The sequence below is a fragment of the Peromyscus californicus genome, unplaced genomic scaffold (genome assembly GCF_007827085.1).
Source record: "Peromyscus californicus insignis strain IS unplaced genomic scaffold, ASM782708v3 Scaffold_15__1_contigs__length_86483966, whole genome shotgun sequence".
Taxonomy (NCBI): Eukaryota; Metazoa; Chordata; class Mammalia; order Rodentia; family Cricetidae; genus Peromyscus; species Peromyscus californicus.
This window is the reverse complement of record NW_026294447.1, coordinates 83,446,251-83,469,988: the sequence shown is the minus strand read 5'-3', so window position 1 is coordinate 83,469,988 and position 23,738 is coordinate 83,446,251. Positions and strand designations below refer to the sequence as shown.

The 23,738-nt window shown below is 39.0% G+C and overlaps 1 protein-coding gene across 1 annotated transcript in view; it reads right to left on the bottom strand.

The window, feature by feature from the left end:
- Positions 1-23,738, bottom strand: part of Ccdc175 (coiled-coil domain containing 175) — a 67,292-nt gene that overhangs the window by 30,034 nt on the left and 13,520 nt on the right. The window contains exons 6-10 of the mRNA XM_052739634.1: positions 21,336-21,458; positions 19,352-19,461; positions 10,191-10,272; positions 5,907-6,043; positions 2,759-2,869 (exon numbers count right to left, since the gene is read on the bottom strand). Coding sequence (XP_052595594.1) covers positions 2,759-2,869; positions 5,907-6,043; positions 10,191-10,272; positions 19,352-19,461; positions 21,336-21,458 — 563 coding nt within the window. The remainder of the gene's footprint in view (positions 1-2,758; positions 2,870-5,906; positions 6,044-10,190; positions 10,273-19,351; positions 19,462-21,335; positions 21,459-23,738) is intronic.

Here is a 23,738-nt window from a genome sequence, read left to right as displayed (position 1 = left end):
GGTTCTGATCATCTTGCTCAGTACAGATCTGTTTGAGTTGTCTCTATCCTCTTGACCTAATGTGGGCAGGTCATATACAGCACGGTAGGACACTAGTAATTTGTCAGCTTGTTCATTTGCTAACTTGTTGGACTATACATTTCGAAGCACCCCATAATGCTCCCCTTATCGTGAGTGGCATCTGTTGCAATGTCTGCCCTTCCTTCTCACAGTTTTGTTCTTCTCTTTTGCGGAGTTTTGCTAAGTGCTTGGTGCCCTAAATCCTTCCAAAGAGCCACCTCTCTGTCCCTGATCCTTCCTTTTCTTCTCGTAGTCTCCATTGCACTGATTTACACCGGGGTCTCCACTGTGCCTTTCCATCTGCTGACAGTAGGCTTGGTGCAGGCTTGCACATGAACGCTTGGCTGTGCATCGGTGAGCAAACAGAACGGTTCTGGAAGTATCACGATATCTGGTTCCAAATTACGATAAAGAGCCACCGTAACAAATTAAGTAGGGTGTTGGCAAAAACAAAGACAAAAACGTAAAAACAAAAGCCAACACATAGGTCCAGGGAAGAACAGAGGGCTCAGAAGTGCATAGCAGCTGTAGATACCTGCTTTTTGACAAAGGCACCAAAAATATATATTGGAGAAGACATAACGTTTTCAACATATGGTGCTCAGGAGACTTCTAACTTACCTTCTCCCATTGATGCAGCTATTTCTTAATAATAAAGTCCTACTTAGACTACCGGGTTAAAGGAGAAGGCATTTAAAAAACAAAATTATTACACAAATGTCCTGCACAAATATTTGCAGTCTTCCACTGACACAGGATGTAGCCCAACCCTAATGAGTCTCAACAATAAAAACCCAGATCCAGATATGGAGGGTGAAAGCTGAAAGACCAGAGAAGCAGAGCAGCCAGCCACTAGAGAGACTTTTTACCTCAACAAAATCTCCGATCAAACGGCATTCTGTCTCTATGAATCCTCACACTGAATGGGCAGGTCCTGTCTCCACCCACCTTATATTCCTGTCTCCACCTCCCTAATGCTGGGATTAAAGGTGTGAGTCTCCCATGTGTTGGGATCAAAGGCATGTCCCACCACTGTAGCTTGAGTTTTCCTGCCTGGCCCACAGTCAGGACAAATCTCTCTCACCTGCCAGTCCCACAGCCGCTCAGACCCAGCCAAGTAAACATAGAGACTTATATTGGTTACAAACTGTATGGCTGTGGCAGGCTTCTTGCTAACTGTTCTTACAGCTTAAATTAATCTATTTCCATTAATCTATACCTTGCCATGTGGCTCGTGGCTTACCGGTATCTTCACATGCTGTTTGTCATCGTGGCGGCTGGCAGTGTCTCTCTGACTCAGCCTTCCACTTCCCAGCTTTATTCTCCTCCTTGTCCCGCCTATACTTCCTGCCTGGCCACTGGCCAATCAGTGATTTATTTATTGACCAATCAGCAACACACTTGACATACAGACCATCCCACAGCACACCACTGCCTGGCTCTGTTTCTCTTTTAGACTGGTTCAATCTGGTCCTTCTTCAACTTGTTATTTTATCATTTAGTCTGTATTGTTCACAGCATACATGGTTCATGAGCTATTTCATGTGTTATTTCTCTGGCTTGTCTCTCCACCAACAGTGCATAAATGTTCCTTTCTCTACACATCCTCCCAATAATTTATTGTTGCTTTCTTCATGATAGCCACTCTTACTGAGGTGAAATGGAATCTGAGAGGTTTTTATTTGCATTTGCTTGTGGGTAAGGTGAACAGTTTATCATGTATTAATCGACCACTTGTGTCTCTTCTTTGGAGAAGTTAGTTTAATTCATTTGCACACGCATTGGATGGACTATTTGTTCTTTGGGTATTTAATTTTTTGAGTTCTTTATATATTTTGGATAGTAATCCTTTGTCAGATGAATAGCTGCCGGAGATTTTTCCCCCTGTGGTCTTTCTCTTCAAAATGGTCACTGTTTCCTTTGCTGCTCAGGAACTTTACAACTTTCTGCTTTATAACTTTATAACCTGTCTGACAGCTTTTGTTGTCGTCCCTGGGCTATTGGAGTCCTATTCAGAAAGTTGTTATTTGTGCCTGAATCTTAAAATGTTTTTCCTTTTTCTTGGGTCTTCCTCAGTCTTTTATTTCTGCTTTGTTGGATCCAGTGGGGCTGGAGATTGAACCTAGAGTTTGAGTGTGCCACAAGTGTGTTGAGCCATGTTCCTGTCTTTACACAGATAAAATTTTAAGTGGAAGATCATGTTATAGAGTAATAAAATCCATTTTTAAATATGCACAATAGATACATATCTCTTTATATTAATATACATGTAAAGCATATGTGGCAAACTATTAATAGTAATTATTTCTGTGGTGAGATGGAGAGATTAGCATAGCTTTCCGTAAATTACACATTTTTACCTTTAAAAATTAAATTTGGGAATAGGCACTACTTTGTGAGGGAAAATGTAAATGACTTAGGATGTAGAAATGAAGGATATTGGCGAAGACAGTGGTCAGGCACATGCTTGTCCCTGGCCCTAAATCTGGTCTATCCCTTTGTCACCCAGCTTCTGGAGCACCCGTCCACCCCTTCAGGGAAATATACACTGACTGTGACCTTTCGGAACTGTGAAACAGAGAGAGCCAATTATAACTTACCTCCCTGTAATACACTACCTGGCCACATAGACTTACGGTTCCAGTTTAAAGAAATAAACACAGAGAAGAGCAGAAGTTTAAAATGGCACAAAACATACTCAAGAAGATCGTGAAGGGTTCCATATCCATCTTCCATATTTTTGATGTCGAGTCTTCTTTGTGCCAGGAAGTTTTCTTTCATGTTAATAAGTGCAATCTGCTTCTGATTTCTATCAGGAAAAGAAGAAGGGACAGTCATTTCACTGAATTGAGGAATGATCGTCCTGAGGAGCTGGAGGTTTGAATGCAGAGGCTTAGATGTTGCAGGCAAAATATTACCATTATTTCCCTTTGTAAAATAAATTGCGTGTATAAATCCTTTTGAAAAGGAACCGGGGCCTGGAAGGATGGCTCAGTGGTTAAGAGCACTTGCTCTTGCAGAGGACCAGCTGGGTTTGATTTCCAGTACCCAGGTGGCAGCTTACAGCCATCTGTAGCTCCAGTTCCTGGGGATCCAATGCCCTCTTCTGACCTCCCTGGGCACCAGGCACACATGTAGTGCACAAGTACACATGCAATAAGAACACCTCTGCTGTGGGATGGTCTGTATGTCAAGTGTGTTGCTGATTGGCCAATAAATAAATCACTGATTGGCCAGTGACCAGGCAGGAAGTATAGGCGGGACAAAGAGGAGAATAAAGCTGGGAAGTGGAAGGCTGAGTCAGAGAGACACTGCCAGCCGCCACGATGACAAACAGCATGTGAAGATACCGGTAAGCCACGAGCCATGTGGCAAGGTATAGATTTATAGAAATAGATTAATTTAAGCTGTAAGAACAGTTAGCAAGAAGCCTGCCACGGCCATACAGTTTGTAACCAATATAAGTCTCTGTATTTACTTGGTTGGGTCTGAGCGGCTGTGGGACTGGCAGGTGAGAGAGATTTGTCCTGACTGTGGGCCAGGCAGGAAAACTCTAGCTACACACCTATACACATAAAACAAAGTAAGTAAATCTTTAAAAAAAATTTTAAAAGAAGTTGGGGAAGCTTAGATTATGAATAATTTACCAAATAAACCATTTAAAACAGAAACAAATTTCTGTTCAAGAGGTGGATTGATACAAATGTACACACAGAACTTGCATGAAATTTGTAATTCTCAAGTCACCAAAAGAACACTAACTGCAATATTAACCCAAGACAGCATGGGGAGTTGTCTAGCACTCCATCTGCCTCAAGTGGCTGTGCCTCTCTCAATACATTATAACTTCCATCAGGTTTTTCTGAGAAAGGAGAGGAACACAGTCAGACTGACTTTGAGGATGGGCTGAACATCTGAACTGCAGGGGGACCTTGGACAAGAAACCTTGTGAATAAGTCTCCATTTCAGCATCTCAAAAATGAGGGCTATAAGACTTGTCTCACTGATAGAATGGATTAACTCACTACTGACTGGGTGTGCAGATCAATGAGACTTCTTGTGGTTTTTTTTTTTTTGTTTTTTTTAGTTGCGTTAGTAGAGTTGATTTCATTGCCAAGGCATGCTTTCCTTTGGGGATTAGTTTTGAGAAATAAGGTTTATTTTTATTTGTTCTGGGTGCTCACTGTGTCATCCTGGCAGGCTTGGAACTTATGACTGGCATTTTTTTTGTCCTGATATACAGCAGGGAAAATGAAGCTTGGAGGAGTTTACGGTTTTGTTTAAATGGCCCAACAATGACAACAACTTCTCTGGTAGAGAAAGCATCCTATTTAAGCAATTCACCTTCAAAACCATCGTCATGTGATGCAGAAAACGAAGTAACTTATGCTCTCTACGTTACATGCTTCGATGCTTAAGAGTCATGCAGAGACATAAGGATTTGACAATGTTTGGGGCACATATTGTCATGGGACCTTTGGGAAGTAGGAAGTGATTTAGTGTGGATGAGGTCTTGAGGGGAGGATCCTTACAATGAGATCAGTGTTCTTCTAAGAACAGAGAAGAAAACTCATTCTTTCTCTATGTAAGGAAAGAGAAAAGAGAGGAGAGGAGAGGGTAGTGGGAGAGGAGAGGGTTGGGGGGAGAGGGGAGAGGGAGATGAGAGAGAGAGAGAGCACTATTTTAAGTTAGGAAGAGGGTCCTCACTAGAACCTAAAACCTAAATATGTTCATGTTGGCACTGTCCTGGTAGGTTCCCAGCACTTACAGTTGAGAGAAAATAAATTTCTGTTTAGGACAGTCAGTTGATGACGTTTCGTTATGGAGACTGAGCTGAAGACAAAAGGCCATGGTGATGGTGAGTTTTTAGTGTTGTGGTCCTCTGCCATCAGCACAATTTACTATTCTAGGTGACGACTCCAGTATTGATCTAGGGATGGTTTGCACTGGAGGAATTGTAACAGCTGGTAGTCTGTGCAGTCAGATGAGACACAATGATTGTAGCAACTCTATAGCTTAAATGCTACAAGAACAAATGTGAACTCAGCTTCACATAAATGGGCCTGTGTATACACAGCATTTATATTCCGTGGGCTTTTTCTTACATAATTTTATTTTTTTTCTAGATACCACTCTGTTAATATTCATAAGAAGGCACCAGTGAATATTGGCCACTTCCACAGCAATGGATGAAATCCTGGGCATACAGGATGGAATAAGACAGAATACCTTCTCTCTGTAGCCCGGTAAGACCAGAGGTTTGGTATACAGTTGTTATAGGATGGTGTTGGATCAAAGAGTTGGAGGTAGGTAAGTTGGCGGTGGAAAAGCAGAAGAAAAGATGTTTTGAGAAGCAGGTCAATGTAAGAGGCTGAGAGAAGAGGAAGGGATAGAGCAGAGAAATATTTGGGAGGTAGAATTACCAAGCCTTGGTGACCAAATGGAGTTCAATAGGTAGTGAACAAGAAATGATTTCCTTGAGTACTTTCTGAAGTCACTGTAGGTAACCAAACTCTTGCCTGAGAAACAGAACACATATGCTGAGTTAGCTTTTGATAAAGGTAGATGTTATAGCTCACTGGAAAGTCTCACACAGTAATAATTGTTTCCCTAGCCTGGTTTACAAATGTTAATGATGCATTTAATTTTTATGGAGTTGAGCTGATCCAGATGAGAAAAGCATTTCTTAGCACCGTAGAGGCGGATCTGAAGTGTGCCTATTGATTACTGAATGAAGAGTAGCTTGTTGTAACAGAGTTGAAAACTAAGATGAGCTTAGGTGGACAGTCACCACTTGGACAGCAAGGCAGGCACCCATAGCTGTGGTAAGCTGAGGAAAGACATACTCATCATGGACCTTCTGTTTCTGCAAGAATACTTCATCCTCCTCCTTCTCAACCACCTTAAACTGTCTGATGAGTGAGTGGAGTTTCTCTAGGAGATTTTCGTTTTCTGCTTGGACTTTCTGTCGTTTTTCTCCCAGCTAGAAAAAAAAAAAAAAGGAGAGAGAAAGAAATAGAATTAAAGGAATCGATTCGTGCTTCCTTGGGGATAGTGGTCTTGTGGTGAGCAGTATCAATAGTACCGCATACATTGCTCATAACACGGCAGATCCCACACAAAAAGCAAACGACTTAATTCTACAGCAAATATATGGCTGTATGCTTTGGAGATTTTTCTGGGAATTATGACAAATTGTTGTAAACATTGACATGAAACCATAGAATAATACTTCCTGCTGAAAGGGAATATTATTAACAATCGTTGATCATGAAGTAACGATTTGGTGTCCCTTTCCAAGAATATAAGGTGTAATAGGGCAAAGAAAACATCGTCTCATAGAAGCCATGATTCTCTGACCATGCTTGCTCCATGGTAAGTAGAACTGAACCTTCTGTGTCCTTCAGTTCCCCAGAAAAGTGTGAGCATGATGAACCTGTTTCTTCAACCCAATACAGATGGGAAATGTTTGAAGAATAAGAAATCCCAGAAGCTTTTAAAAAGCAAACTTTGAGTTTTCTATGTATCGATGGAATTCACATGAAGTTATATATATATATGTGTGTGTGTGTGTGTGTGTGTGTGTGTGTGTGTGTGTGTGTGTGTAAGGTATTGTAAATGCTGTAGAGATAGAGAATATGGGAGGATAGGCACTGTTATATGCAAGAATTGTGGTGATATTTTATAGAAAGGTTTTTGAATTTGAAAGAAATGTTTTGAGCCCAATTCCTTGACAGATTCAGGAAAATGACTGTGGTACTAAATGAGGACAAACAAACAAAACCACTCATGCCCATTGATGTTCCTCATGACCCATGCCCATTGATGTTCCTCATGACTCATGCCCATTGATGTTCCTCATGACCCATGCCCATTGATGTTCCTCATGACTCATGCCCATTGATGTTCCTCATGACCCATGCCCATTGATGTTCCTCATGACTCATGCCCATTGATGTTCCTCATGACCCATGCCCATTGATGTTCTTCATGAGGTAAGATTCTGTAGTTGGAAGTCTATACTGAAATGCTTTAAGTGAGATAAAGTTAGGTTTAGTAGGAAGGGTGGGCAGTTCAAAACAACCCTCTGGCTGAGTGCCATGAAAATAATATGATGGGAATTGTCTTCTTGTGAGTATTAAATAACTAATAATATAGTGAGGTAGGAGTCAGCCTCGTCCCAGGAAAAAGAAAGAATATAGAGTAAAATGGGTGCCACATAAAACTATTTCTGCCCTTAGAGCATTCATGAATATGGAAAGTGCTGTGCAGAGATTTAGTTTTCTTGGATGCTCAGGGGACAAATGCCAAATGCAGAGAGAAAATCCAGATGTCAGGCCTGGTGAACCCTCCATCACTGTAGGCTGAGATGCCAAAGAGCTTTTTTCAGGGAAACTTATGGTGAATTAAGGTAACTTGGAACTGCTAACACCTCCCATATCTGACATAAAGTCAGTGATGATCTTTTTCCCAAGGAAAACATCATCATCATCATCATAGGTATCAAATTGTTGTTACAAACATTTTAAATGCACAATAGCCAGCATTTCACCAAGAAAAGAGAGAGAAACAATGGACAACAGATCCATGAAAACATCTGCTTTAGCATTATCAAACACTAAACTACACAATAAACTACTGTTTATTATGACTAAAGAAGTATGGTATCTCGACAACTATGGCTGGGAATGAGAAATGGCAGAGTGAGATAGCAGATTGGAAGAGGTACCAAATACTTAGCAACTGAGAAATCTAATAGCCCAAATAAAAAGCACCAATAATGCTGCTCTCTCGAGCGTGCCGCGGTGGGAAGAGAACAGGAAACACAGAGCGGCATGGAAGACAAACAGAAGGTATAGGGACAAGCATGAGCAGTAACATACACAGCCAGGGTCTGATGAAGAAAACAGAGTGGTGCAGCCATGTGGACGTGTGACCGCAGAGCTTAGGAGACACAGAAATCCACACAGTGAACAAGCCCAATAACATCACACAAATGAACAGACAAAGTCAAAGAGAGAACTCTTAATGAGTAGTAATCAAGAGAAAAGACTGGATTCATCAGTAAAGCTGAATAGTTAGAAACAAAACAACCAACCAAATAAAGAAGATTTGATACAAAGGAGATATAGGCAGTCTTCATGGACCAGAAGCTTCCATACTGTAAGGATATGAAATCCTTCTCAAGATCATTCATAGTCTTAGGACAAGGCCCGTCAAAATCCAAACAGGCTTCTTAACAGACTATATTAGAAATTCAAAGGGCTAGGACTAGCTAAAATTGTCTCCTTTTAGTTATGAAGACTTATTTTAAACTTACTAAAATAATATTGTTATACAGAGAGAGGGATAAACAGTTCAGATGAGCAGGAGAGAAAGTCTGTAATCTGTGCATATATTTATGATATGATTCCCACTGGATTTGTAGCAAAGGCACAAAAGCAGTATCATTGACGAAAAAAAACTGTTTTGACTAATTGGGAAAACTTGACTTTGATCTCACAACATAGACATATGCACAAACTCCAGATGGTTTGTAGACCTAAATATGAAAGGTCTAGAAGATAATGGCAGAGAATATTCTTGTGACATAGGCTACAAAAAAAAAATTAACCAAAAAGAAAAAGATAAACGTATATCATTAAAATTAATAAATTATATTCTTCAGAAAACTATATATATACTGTACATTTGTGCATACTTATTTACTGTTCTATATATGTATGGTATTTTATAATAAACAGGTTAGATTAGTAATGTATTACCAGGCCAAAGAAATGTTTGCCACAACATTGTTTACAATAGCCAAGGTATGCAGGCAACCTTAAGTGTCTCTCAATGGAAAGATGACAGTTGGCAGGCAAGCGTGATAGAACACTATTCACCCTTTAAGCAGGAGGAAATCCTGTTGTTGATAAAAACGTAAACTGGGGCAATGTGTTAGGTAAAATAATCTAGGTGGAGACATAAATATTTCATGGTCACATTTATGTATGTAAGATTAAAAAAAAATGTTGAATCTATAGAAGCAGAAAGTAAAATTGTGGTAACCAGGGGCTAATTACAGGGTGGAAGACTTGGGAGATAGTGAAGTGGGAGATCTCCCCCACACCCACTAAAAAGTTTTGCTCATGGAGTAATCAGTGTTGCTAAATTTGCTTCTAAAACTCATTGAAAGGTTAAATTTTACATCTTTGTTGATTGGGAGCAAAACAGAAAGAGAAGCTGTAAGAAAAGGGTCCTCATGCTAAGGGTGGATTTCGAGACTAGGTGTGATTATATGTGGGTAGAGAAGAGGGACCAAGGGCATTTCTCTCTCAATGCCAGTAATAAGAAACAGCTCAGGCATTTGTGTGTATACATAAATGAGTGGACCATACTATGTATACTGTTCTATAGCGGAGCACCTGCCATTTAATAACATATTGTGAGCAATACTAATACTTACTTAAGTGAGTGAGTTAGATCTAATTCATATTTCCTACTCCCTAATTACTATCCCAAATGAACACTTCATTGAGTATCTCATAGCTAAATCTTGGTTTATATTCATGGTTACTTACTTATTCAATTTCTTTTGACTTAAGTTTAGAAAATGTCTAGATTGAATTTCCATAAGGGTGAATTTGGTGTACATTTTAAAAAATCAAAATAAAAGCAAAACTTTGGAAAAATTTAAAAGACAAATAAAAATAGATTAAAAAGAAGCAAAATAAAATATCTAGAGTATTCTCCTGGTGATAAATCCAACTCAAACACTTTTAAATAACATTAATGTTATTAAATGTAGAATGATTGTCATGCTTTACAGATACCACATAATAGCATGATGGTTGTATTTCCCTAAGTAATTTACATGTCCATTAAACATAATTATTCCTGATACAAAACTATCAACCCACATGAAAAGTAACCATATCTGGGTCCTGATTCATTTCACACAGACAATTTTTGCTGTTTCATACACTCAGAACTTGGCTAGCAGCTAAACTGTTTGAATTAGTTCCTGTGAATTATCATAGTGGTCTATGAAAAGCCTACTTTGGAAATGTTCAACATTTATTGTATATTTAACATATTAACTAAAAAATAAGATGTAAGTATCTACTAAGTCATTTCTGTCACCCTACCTGCTGTATTTTATTCAAGATCCCAGTCTTCTTGAAAGAAGATGCATTATCCAGGTGTTCCTGGTGAGTCTGAAAAAATAACCTTATGAACACAGGAAACAAAACCCATGAATGTTAGAACATGTTTTTCCACAAAGTCACACTTACTTACTGCATCTTAAATTCTTTGCCCCATCTCTGTACAACCTATTTTTTTATTTAGTACTCTATGTTTTTACTCCATTGAATTAATTAATTAATATACCATTTGTTTATTCATGTATTTGAGAAGAAATTATTGAACACTTGCACTGTGCAAGATTTGTTCTAGGTATTAAGGACACAAAATACATCAAATCCTTACTCTTATGGAAAATTAAATCTAGTGAGTGGTCAGAATAAAAATGACATACAAAAGTTAAACTATATTTCAGATAGTGTTATATATTCCAAAGAATGCAAACTAAGGTAAGGATATTAATACCCTGAGAACAAGAGTGTTGTGGTTTCGTAGGATCTCTACAGGGCTGACCCATGAAAGACTTAAGTGCTGGGAAGGAGCCAGCCACATACAGATCTAAAAGACCTCAGCACGGATAAGACCCAGAGACTAGAGATAGACTGGTATTGTTAAGATGGAAGGGTGACCTGACTGGAGGGGGGGACATGGTGATTAGATCATGTGGGATGTTAAAGGTCAGGCAGGATTTCATATTTGATGGTAAAGGGAATCAGGAAGGAATCTTTAGAGCAGAGAAGCATCATGAATTATTCTACGCTTTGTAAAGAGGACTCTGATGTCTTTACAGAAAAAGACAAAATGGAGAAAGAACCATACTGACAGTGATAGCTGTAGTCTAGTCAGGCAGGGTGATAGTAGAAAGCGGGCATATGTAGGTGTATTCATGTACGGCGGTTTGAATAAGAATGGCCCCCATGGATTCATATAATTTGAATGCTTGGTATATAGGCTGTGCTTCCTGTTTTAAGCCTGGAGTGTGGGGTTTATCTGGCTAGGTGGAAAGGTTGAATATGGCACGTGAGAGTCCTGTGGCTTGTGGGATTTAGAGGGATTATCCTGGCCCAAACCTAGAGCTCCTTCGCAGTGCAGACAGGGAACTCAGACAAGGCTGGTGCACCGATTGTGGGACCCAGGCTAGACCTGCGGAGTTGCGGGTTACGGCGGAAGTGTAGATTTGTTTAGCACTCAAGCTGTGTTGTAGGTAGGTAGTGAGGAAAGTCTGAATTGTAGGTGACTCCTAGGCTTTTGGCATGAGAAACAAAGTCCAGGAAGCACATCCTGTATACCAGGCTAGTTCCCTCTGCCCACCTGACTTTATTCTATTGGGTCCAGGGTCACACAATAATGGGGACAGACCACCAAAATCTATTAAATCAGAAGCAAACTTTATTCCAGAAATAAACAAAGGGGGAAAATTCACTGTGAGGCACAAAAGCCTATCAGTTAGCTGAGATCACAGCCAGTGTTCAGGCAATGGAGGTGGGTTCTGGCCCCCTTTTTATAGTAAGATGGAAAGCATCAGGCATGGGGTACATGCTAGGAGTCATGGAGAAACATCAGGCATGGGGTGCATGCTAGAAGTCACATAGCAACATCTATTAAAAGTTAACTTTGGTCCAGGCAGTTGTTGGCTATAAGGGGCAAGGGGGTTAAAAGTTAAGCCCTGGCTGTTGACAGAGGAGCTGGCTGTAAGCAGAGTGCCATTGTTAGAAGTTAACCTTTAGAGCTAATGACTGTCAGCTTTTATTTTTTAGGTTTACAATTTTATATTTTTATATTTCTGGACCCTTCAATTCCTCCCAAGTTGCTTCCAACGTTTAGATCCAACCTACCTCTACATCTGTTCTTCTTCCCCAAACTGTTCTGCCTCTAACAAACTTAGAACTAACAAAGAAATGCTTAGATCTCATTGAAAGAATATCAACAATAGCAAAGATCAAGTCAGCATTTTCTCTCCAAGACCTACCAGGCTTATCTTGAAGATAAGAAGAGGATCTAGACCAAATAAGCAAGACATATGAAAAACAAAAGTTAAAAAAAAAATGATCAAATGATAGGCATAGACGAGGAAGAAGAATCCCAAGTCAATGGAATAGACCAGATCTTCAAAAAGATCATAGAAGAAAACTTTACCAAATTAAGGAAAGGTACACCTATATTGACACAGAAGCACACAGAACACCAAAACAAACAAACAAACAAACAAACAAGTAAGTAAGTAAAACAAGACTAGAAAAGAGAATTGCCATGGCCTATCATAGTTAAAATACTAACTATCCATAACAAAGAAGTGTATTGAAAGCTGCCAGAGAAAAAACAAAAGTCACATATAAAGGAAAACCCATCAGAATAGCAGCTGATTTCTCAATGGAAATGTTGAAAGCCAGAAGAGAACTAAACAAGTTCTAAAAGACCATGAATGCCAACCCAGACTAACATACCCAGCAAAACTATCTGCTATAATTAAAAGAGAAAGAAAAACTAACCTAAACCTAACCACAAACTAACCACAACCTAAACAGCCTAAAAAACTCTGTATCCAACAAAACAAACAGAAAGAAAATATAGAAAGCATTATATTGGGCTAAAGAGAGAAATGAGTGAAGTAGAGAGACTGGAAAGAAATACAGAGCCAGAATGACTAAAACACAAAATACCTCTGAGAAAACAAGCAGTATCACCAAAACCTACAATGACCACAATTAATGCACACATCTCAAGAATAACTTTAAATATCAATGGCCTCAATTCTCCAATAAAAAGAAACGGGCTGGTTGAATGGATCAGGAAACAAAATCCATTTATCTGTTGCCTAAAAGAAACACATCTTAGTTTTAAAGAGAGGCACTGCCTTAGAGGAAAGGGATAGAAAAAAGTACTCAAATCAGATGGGACTGGTAAGAAAGTATATGTCACTATCCTAACCAACGTCTGATAAAATAGATTTCAAACTAATACAAATCAGAGGAGATCAAGAAGGACACTTCACTCTAATCAAGAGAACAGTTAACCAAGAAAACATTCCTATCCTAAACACATATGCAGGTCATCTAGACCAAAAAGAAACACCCATAACATCAGCAAAAAACCCAGAATTAATTGCCATCATACATAAAATGGACCCTACAGAATGGTCTATCCAAACACCAAAGAATACACATTCTACTTAGCAGCACATGGAAGCTTTTCTAAAACAGACCACATCCTGGGACACAAAACAAATCTTTAAAAATTCATAAAGATTGAAATCAGTCCTTGTATCTTATCTGATCATAATGCGATAAAACTTAGAATTGACAACAACAACAAAAACCCAAAAATTTTTTTAAAAAGTCTTCTAGTAAATATGCAAACTCATGGAGATTACACAACTCATTACTGAATGCTAGATGGATCAAAGAAGGAATCAAGAAAGAAAAAACTTTCTGGGATTAAATGAAAATGAAAACACAATACAACAAAACTCTGGATCACATTGAAAGCTCTCCTACAAAGAAAATATATAGCGCTAAGTACCTGCATTAAAAAAAAATCAGAAAGAACATAAATAAGTGTCTTAAAGATGTAACTCAAAAAGTTGGAAAAACAAGGGCCAAAAGTAATAAAAATCAGAGTAGAAATCAATGAAATAGAAACAAAGAAAATAATACAAAGAACCAACAAATCTAAGAGCTGATTCATTGAAAAGAGAAACGAAATTGACAGATCTTTGACACAACCAACCAAAAGAAAGAAAAGGAGGAATCAAATTAACAGAACAAAAAAATGAACAGGGAAATATTACAACAGACACCAAAGAAATTCATAGCATTGCACATGAATATTTTAAAAATATGTACTCTACTAAGCTGCAAAACCTAAAAGAAATGAATGAATTTCAAGATTCAGCCCAACCCCCTAAACCAAGAGGAAGTAAACACCCTAAAATAGACCAATAACAAAGCAGGAGATTGAAATGGTAATAAAAGGCCTTCCAGATATAACAAAATAAAACAAAACAAACATCAAGAGCCAGATAGATTCATAGCAGAAGTCCAACAAACATTCCAAGAATTTCTACAGTCAATCTTTCTTAAACTATTTTTTTAAAAAAAAAAATATAACAGGAAGAGCAGTTCCAAACTCCCAAAACCAGTTTTACTCTAATACCCAAAGCAGGTAAAGACACAGCAAAAAGCTACAGGCCAATATTCTTGCTGAACATAGACTCAAAAGTACTCAATAAAATACTTAAAACAGCAACGCAGACATACGCTAAAAAGATAATCCACTACGGCCAAGTTGGCTTTATCCCCGAAAGACAGGGATGGTTCAACATATGAAAGTCAATACATTTATTGAACCACATAAAAAAGTCACATGATCATGATGATAGATGCAGAAAAGGCAACTGACAAAATCCAACATACCTTCATGGAGAAAGTCCTAGAGAAGGTCGGGCTGGAAGGACCATACCTCAGAATAATAAAAGCTGTATATGAGAAATCCACATCCAACATCATCCTGAACAGAGAAAAGCTTGAAGCAATCTGTCTGAAGTTAGGAACAGGATAAGGATGTCCCCATCCCCATTCCTTTCTAACACTATACTAGAAGTACTAGCTGGAGCAGTAAGGCAAGAGAAGGAAACTGAAGGGGTACAGACTATCCCTATTTGCAGATGATATGATACATTAAAGATCATGGAAATTCTACCAGAAAACTTCCAGAAATGGTAAATAAATTTGGTAATGTGTAATGTGGCAGGATACAGAATCAACTTGCACTCATCAATAGCTTTTCTACACAACAGCAACAAACAGACAGACAAGAGACAATGGACACACTCCCATTCACAATAGCTTCAAGAAAAATAAATTATCTAGAAATAAACCTAACTAAGGAAATGCAGGATTTATACAATGAAAATTTTAAACCTCTGAAGAAAGAGATAGATAAAGACAATGGAAAATGGAAAGGCATCCCATGCTCATGGATTGGTAGAATTAATATTGTAAAAATGTCCATTTTACCAAAAGCTGTTTACAGATTAAATGCAATCTCAATCTCATTCTTTGAAGAAATAGAAAAAAAAAACTATCCTAAAATTAATATGGAACCACAAAGAAACCAAGATAGCCAAAACAATCCTGAGCAAAAAGAGAAATGCTGAAGAGAATATAATTCCAGATCTTAAGATACATTACAAAACCATAGTAATAAAGACACTATGGTACTGGTACAAAAACTTATGTGGACTAAAGAAACAGAAATGAAGACTCAGACATGAGCACATGTAATTTCAAACCCTCAATATTTGACAAAGACACCAAAAACATAAGGTGGAGAAAAGAAAGCATCTTCAACAAATGGTGCTGGGAAAAACTGCATGTCCACATATAGAAGAATGAAGTTAGACCTATATCTATCACCTTGCACAAAAACTAACTACAAATGGACCAAAGACCTAAACATGAAACCTAAAACACTGAAACTTCTAGAAGAAAACAGGCAAACTTTATATAATGTAGTTGTAGGAAAGGATTTAATAAACAGGACTCCATTTGCCCAAGAATTAAAGCCAACAGTTGTGATTCTTCTTTTGAGAATTCTCTGTTTAGATCTTTAGCCCATTTTTTAATTGGATTGTTCAGCATTTTGATGTCTAGTTTCTTGAGTTCTTTATATACTTTGGAGATCAGTCCTCTGTCTGATGTGGGGTTGGTGAAGGTCTTTTCCCATTCTGTAGGCTGTCTTTTTGTCTTATTGACCGTGTCTTTTGCCCTACAAAGTCACATATGGCTTAAATACATTTAAAGAAATGCTCAACACCCTTAATCATCAGAGAAATGCAAATCAAAACGACTCTGAGATACCACCTTACAGCTGTCAGAATGGCTATGATCAAAAACACTAATGACAGTCTATGTTGGAGAGGATGTGGAGCAAAGGGAACACTCCTCCACTGTTGGTGGGAATGCAAACTTGTACAACCACTGTGGAAATCAGTATGGTGGTTTCTCAGAAAATTGGTAATCAATCTACCTCAAGACCCAGCCATACCACTCTTGGGCATATACCCAAGGAATGCTCAATCATATCACAATGATACATGCTCAACTATGCTCATAGCAGCACTATTTGTAATAGCCAGAACCTGGAAACAACCTAGATGCCCCTCAACTGAAGAATGGATTAAGAAAATGTGGTACATATACATAAGTACTACTCAGCAGAGAAAAACAATGACAGTATGAAATTTGCAGGCAAATGGATAGAACTAGAAAATATCATCCTGAGTGAGGTAACCCAAACCCAGAAGGACAAACATGGTATGTACTCACTCATAAGTGGATACTAACTAAAAAGCAAAGAACAATCAGACTGCAACCTACAGAAACAGGGAGGCTACATAGCAGGGGGGACCCTAGGATGATTGTGGCTTATAATAAGTTTTGGTTTTACTCAATCACTGGGCAAGCTTCAGTGAAACATTTCACAATTAGGATAAGAATTTGTACTGTATCAAGTTGATAATAGAATAAATAAATAAATAAATAAAAATAAAGCCAACAGTGGACAAGTGAGACTTCAAGAGATTAAAAAACTTCTATACAGCTAAAGAAACAATCAGTCAGGTGAAGAGGAAGCCCACAGAATGGAGAATGTATAGAATTTTCAAAAATCTAAAAATGAATCAGCCATATGATAATACTATTCGTTGGCATATGCCCAGAGAACTCAAGATTGCACTCCACAGATGCTTGCTCAGACTTACTAGTTGCTGCTCTATTCACAATAGCCAAGAAATGGAATCAACCTCAATGTCCTTCAACCAATGAATGAATAAGGAAAATGGGGGTACCTGTACACTCTGGAATACTACTCAGCTGTAAATAAAAACGAAATCAGGAACTTTGCAGGTAAACAGAGGGAACTAGAAAATATCATATTAAGCGAATAATAGAAAGATCCAAACCAAGAAGGACAAATGCTGCATATTCTCCCTCATTGGAGGCTCCCAGCTCTGAATCTTTAGATATGAGTACATAACCTGTAGTAATTCAGAAACCGAGAAATTAAAAAGGATCCACTGCCAAGATAGGGGAATTTGGGAGCAATATAGAGATGAATAGTAGGGTACAAATGATCTCATTAGGGAAATGGGAGCTTTCTGGGAAGGGAAAATACACGTGGACTGAACAAAGATAATACCAGTGGGCACGCCAAAGTGGACAGGGAAAAGCCCATGATGGCTCAACCCTCATCAAAAAATACAGGCAACTGAGAGGAAAGCTGGGAGTGGGAGAGGTGGTCTTCTCTAGGAATGAGCACACCAATTGCTTGACCCCTGTCAAAACTGCCAGCCCTAAACACACACATACAAGCAGCCTTATATGGACTGAATAGATTTCATTAGGACCATGCGTATACGTACATACACATATACAAATATGCCTGTAATAACAATTAGTGAAAGAAGAGGCCGTGAATTTTTAAGGAGAGATGGCAGGGATATATGGAAGGGTGTGAAGGGAGAGGAGGGAAGAGAGACATATAATTACACTATAATCTCAAAAATAAAAAGGAAGAAATAATTCATGTCTTCTACATTTTTGACAGTTTTCCTTAGAAATATTGATGAGTTGAAACTATTATATCACCGTTTCCCCCACTAAGTTTTTTTGTTTTGTTTTTGTTTGTTTGTTTTTTGTTTTGTTTTTGGTTTTGGTTTTTCAAGACAGGGTTTCTCTGTGTAGTTTTGGTGCCTGTCCTGGATCTCACTCTGTAGACCAGGCTGGCCTGTAACTCACAGAGATCCTCCTGTCTCTGCTTCCCGAGTGCTGGGATTAAAGACATGCACCACCACTGCCCGGCTCCCCACTAAGTTTTAATTATAATATTAACTGAGCTTTCCTATTTTAAAAATCTTATATCCAATATAAAGATTTGTGCGTATCTATAGAACCATGATGGGAGATTAGCGTTGTATTCTGCTGTTCCCGTTTTAGAAGACAATTTTAATTAAAAAGCATTAAAATATATGTGTAAATGATTCTATCATAAAGTGACTTGTCTTTTAGGAGTCTGCTTGGACTGCAGTTTATCTCCCCAGATGTCAGTGAATCACTGGGGTGGGCCTTGGAAGCCACATTACAAGATTCCATTTCCATGGCCACACCTGACTGGTCCAGGAAGCAAAGTCATGCCACGCACATTCTGATATGAACTCACAGAGGCTGCTGGTCAATTGTGGCTGATGTGCTAGCCTCGTCACAGGTCATTTCAGAAGGTTTGGTACAGCCATACATTTACATGTGCTCACCAAGAAGAGAGAACTGGGTACAGGTTAAGACAGAAGGCTGAAACACTCTCTTCAAAGGAAGCAGGCCATGATCTTTTAGACAAAGAGAAGACTTTCTTCAGGTTCTGGGTGTAGTTCCTCATGTAAGAATGATTTTTGCCCAAGCCTTCTCTATGTTTTCTCAGTAAAGTTTACAAGACCCCTTGACTGAGTATAAGGCAAGTATTCACAGTGTAACCGGGTGTGTTACAGACTCAGGGTGTGCCCCACCAATGCCCTTCCCCATAGGAAACTTTTAGAGTGAGGAACTGAAGTTAGGTTAATACGTTCCAAAGACTTCCTTCATTTACCATGTGTCTACAGCACCTGCACCCCACCACGGATCATCTGAAATCTGGCTAAGGGAGGGAATGACTCTACAGTCTTACAGATTTGCCTAAACAAAATATATTTTCCATTTAATATTAGCAATGTGTTCCTGAAAATGAAGGTAACATATTAGTTGTTACCCTTTGAACCTTGACTGGTCTCCTAAAGGAGTCAAAGATGATGTCTCCAAGGTGGGGATATGAGGCGCTTGTAGGGTCTCTAAGGGACAGGGCCCAGTACAGGTGTAAGGTCACTGGGACTGGGGGCCACAGTCTCTTGTTTTCCTATTTTCCTGCTCCCTGTGTTGTAAGCAGGTTCTCTATATCCTATACTGTTCTCACAATGTACTGTCTATACATGGCAGGGCAATGGGGCCGTATGACCATGATCTGTGGCCTCTACAACGGTGGGCTAGCCCACTATACCCGGTATTGTGTTAAGGTGACAAAGGAAAGCTGACTAATTGGCGTCTCAAGTGCTTCAGTAAAAACAGAGTGTCCCACTTACACTTTTTCCTCTATACTTGAGCAAACTCTCTTCATGTCTTCTACCTTTCTCTCCCAAATGGCTAATGACTCCTGCAGCCGAGTCATCTCTAAATTGTGATCGGTAAGCATCTATTGGAAAGTCAACAAAAGTACAAAAATATGACATCCAGTCATCAGCAAACGATTCATAGCAGCAATTCAGGTTCTCTAAGGATTTTATGCATCAATCGTACAATGTTTATGGTGGGGCCACACTTTAGTCAGAAAAGGTCATTTTTATGACTTTTTTTTTAAATAAACTCAACTTGGCAAAAAAAAAAAAAAAGCCCAATTCTGAAACAACAAGAAAACAGGCCGGGCAGTGGTGGCACACGCCTTTAATCCCAGCACTCAGGAGGCAGAGCCAGGCAGATCTCTGTTGAGTTCAAGGCCAGCCTGGGCTACAGAGTGAGTTCCAGGAAAAGGAGCAAAGCTACACAGAGAAACCTTGTCTCAGAAAAAAAAAAAAAAGAAAGAAAAGAAAACACTTTGGTGGGGATAGATGACTAAATACAATAATGAGTATATGTGTATATGTGTGTGTGTACATGCGTGCGTGCACACGTGTGTGTGTGTGTGTGTGTGTGTGTGTACATATCTCCTCTAAAAACACATTTGTATTCATCAGGATGTAACTGGATGAGTCATTCTTTAGGTGACTGGTGTGTTACCACTTTGGGGACAGATGTTAATTTAGAAACTCCCTAGAAAGCCACCCAACAGAGCAAAAGCTATTCAAAGTGGTTTCTCTCTCTAGAGCACCCTGTGATTGACTATAGAAACACGGGTCCAGAGTTAACTGAAATTCTAGAACAGCCATCAAAATCAGCAGAATGTTGAAAGGACTCTGATCAGTTATCAGGGCTAATGGTCATTGCCCAAGTTTACATTTTCCAGTTTGGGTTTCATAAATCTCACATGCCAGCAAAACTGATGAGCCTAATTAATATTCACTGTCTCCAGCCCTCAGCCACCCATGCTTGAAGAATTACAGTCAATTCTTTTTCTGTCAAATTCCACCAGTTTGACCTGGCCAAAGAGGTGTCTAAATTGAAGATTCCATGCACATGTTAGTCTGTACTTTCCCTTGGCCTCAGTCTATGCTTTGGGAATCTCCACAAAAATCCACTGTACTAGGCAATAGTGCATTCTCCACCCCACCCCCACTCCCATTTAATAGGTTGGTAGATCAAACTTTAAGTTCAGGTCTATGTGACACTCAAGTTTGGGGATGGCAGGGAGTGCAGCAGGCTCTGGGGGGAGATTGTTACTGCTGCAAATTGACCTTAGACATCTTGGAATCTACTTTAAAAACTTACATTTAATTTTCCTAAAATCTACTGATGGAGAGCTTCCTCATCCTTTGGGAGGCTCAAAGTGGAGGTGAGCTTTGGCATACAGATGAAGCAATGCTCTGCATAGCAACTTTCTTAAGCCTAGTCTGACCTCTGCATCTTGCCATGTGGAAATCTAAAAACAGATAATGGTCTCTTCAAACACATATATGTGAGAAAACTTTTATTTTACCAATGTTGTAAAAATTAGATGTCATAATGGACATATCATAATTAAGGCTAGCATGTGCACCTCATGTAACATATGACAGAATTAGTGAAGCATTATGGGAGAAAAGTGTGCTGTTTCCCTGTAATTGCTGTATTGTGTGGTTTTGCCTGTGATTTCTGATATGCTATAGGCCCATTCACTCAACTAATTGTGGTAAAAGATTAGCAGGCATTAATATATATGTCGGTAGTTCTACATGCAGCTTTTAAAATCATGTTCAAAGTATTTTAGTCCATCAAATACAGTCTGGACATGCTCTAACACTTTAAAGAAAGCATCAGGAAATGTTAACATGCCATTGGCATCCTCTCAGAAGCGCAGGAAGATAAGTAAACCTTAAGAAACAAACAGGTATGCTCAGATTGGGCTAAAGGAAGGAGGCGTTTGTTTTTTCTTACCACTGTGCTGGTGGTGACCGTTTGCTTCATTTTTATGATTTTATTCTGTAGTCTGGTCAATTCTTTCTTCTTACTATACGTTTCCTTTCTGCTTGTTTCGCAGGACTGCTTAAACTCTTTCATCTAGAGCGACAATAAGAAGCCAATTAAAAAGTCTATTAGCACACCAGAGTTGAGAAAGACCTTTCAGCTTGTCGGCCTAACTCATGTTTAATTTAAAAGCACCATTTTTCCACCTAAGTAAACTAACACTTTCAAAGAAAATGAAACGAAGCCAGGGTGTACTTGTTTCCGGGTGTTAAAGACAAACCCAAGCAGCCTACGGGTCAAACTCCAGCTCCACATTGTGGAGACAGTGCACTTCCAGGAGCAATGTGGCAGGGACCACTGCTAAGAAAGGGTAAAAGCATCTTGCCACTGGAGGGACTTGCTGCAGCATCCCAGCAATGGGTACCACACTAAGGTACATTAAGCAGAGAAGGGGAGTGAAGGAAGTAATCGCTTGTCTAGAAACCCCAGTTCACACTCCCTAATGGAAAATAAAACCCAACTAAAGGTAGAGAGTACAAAGTCACTGGAGACAGGGCAGCTTAGGAGGTTGGACAATTTTTTCCTTCTTTTACCCAAATCAAACATCTGGTCATATATCAGACTCTAGGGGAATGAGTGATGCTTATTAAAATCAAACCTGTTTATTATTGGCTGGTTTTTTACTCTTTACTCTTTGAGGGGCCCGCCATGCAGCTCACAAATAAATCACACATAGAGACTTTTTCTTGCTTATAAATGCCCGGCCTTAAATTGGCTAATGTCTAGCTGGCTTTCCTTAATTTAAATTATCCCATTTGCCTTTTGCCTCTGGGTGTTCCTTTACTTACTTCTGTATATCTTACTTTCATATTTACTCCGTGGCTGACTGTGTGGCTGGGTGGCTGGCCCCTAGTGCCTTCCTTTTCTTGTTCTCTTGCTCCTCCTTCTTTTTCTCCTTCTATTTATTCTCTCTGCCTGCCGGTCCCTCCTATCCTTTCTCCTGCCTTGCTATTGCCCATTCAGCTCTTTATTAGACCAATCAGGAGTTTTAGACAGGCCCAGTAACACAGCTTCACAGAATTAAACAAATGCAACATGAAAGAATGCAACACATCCTTGCATCATTAAACAAATGTTCCACAGCATAAACAATGTAACGCATCTTACAATAACATTACACAACACCTTTTTGTCAGCAAACTGAAAGAACAAGGCAATAATGAGCAGAGAGGCATAAGAAAGCACAGTGAATGAAAACTCTGTGAACACTTATGTCTGGCTGTCTTTAGATCGAAGCCATTTGCCACTTTTTTCATTGTTATCTATTCTGAATGAACGTGACCCAATATAGATATATCAATATCTATATACCAGAGTACAGATACATACGAGTGAAACTTGGTGATAGATACATTTTGTTGAAAATTAGGGGGAAAACCCATAAAATTAAAAAAAGCAATGTAATAAACTAATCTTCCTTCTTCCCTTTCCATTTAAGCTCAAGTTTGATTTCCTGTGTCTGAAGGTGGAAACTGGAGGCTCAGGGTGAAAAATGTCGAAAGTCCCCAAGCCTGTGCCCATTCCCACTTTGGGAAAGAAACAACAAAAGCTCAGTGTCCATCCTAGGTGCAGCTCCTTTCTGTAGAGGAAGAATGGGGATGGTTCTACCTTTCCCAGAGCCACCAAGGCACAGTGAGAAATAAAAGGACCCTAAGCAGTAGGACAGTGACCTCAATTAACATAGCAGAGCCACCTCTGCTTCTGACCTCGAAAAGTTGTTAGCCTCATAATACAGTCTTGCCTTTGGGTTTCGGTTTATTGATACAAATTTAAAGTCAATTTTGTTATATTAGATGTATATTTCTACTCTTGTTTAAGGTTTATGTTCATGCAGCTCATTTAAAAATGTAATATATATTTAAAAATACAGATTAGTAGTTAGTCATGCTTAATACTCAAACTTATAACCATATTAGTTAGGTTTTTTTAGGTATACAAAGATATATTTCAATTAGACAGGTAATCTTCAAACACTTCAAAGACCTATAGAATATGGCATTTAAAATGTTTTAAGAATGCAGACTTTTCTAGACAGTGAGACATGTCTGCTCCTGGCAGCACCAATTACTTCAAAGAGGATGATCAGCATCAAAGAAACTCCTTATGGAGTTTGCTTTCAGTGTGGTGAGGCTAGCTAGACAAGAAACTGCTCTTGCCTGGACTGCTTCACAGTATGTTGTGTAAACTGGACATGCAGGACCCATAGGAAAATGGCCACTGAACTTTGCAAAAACAAGGCGGGATGGTCCTTCAGGTTCCAGCTTCACAGAAGAAACTGCCAGACATTCTGCAGGACACAGAGGAAAGTGACAG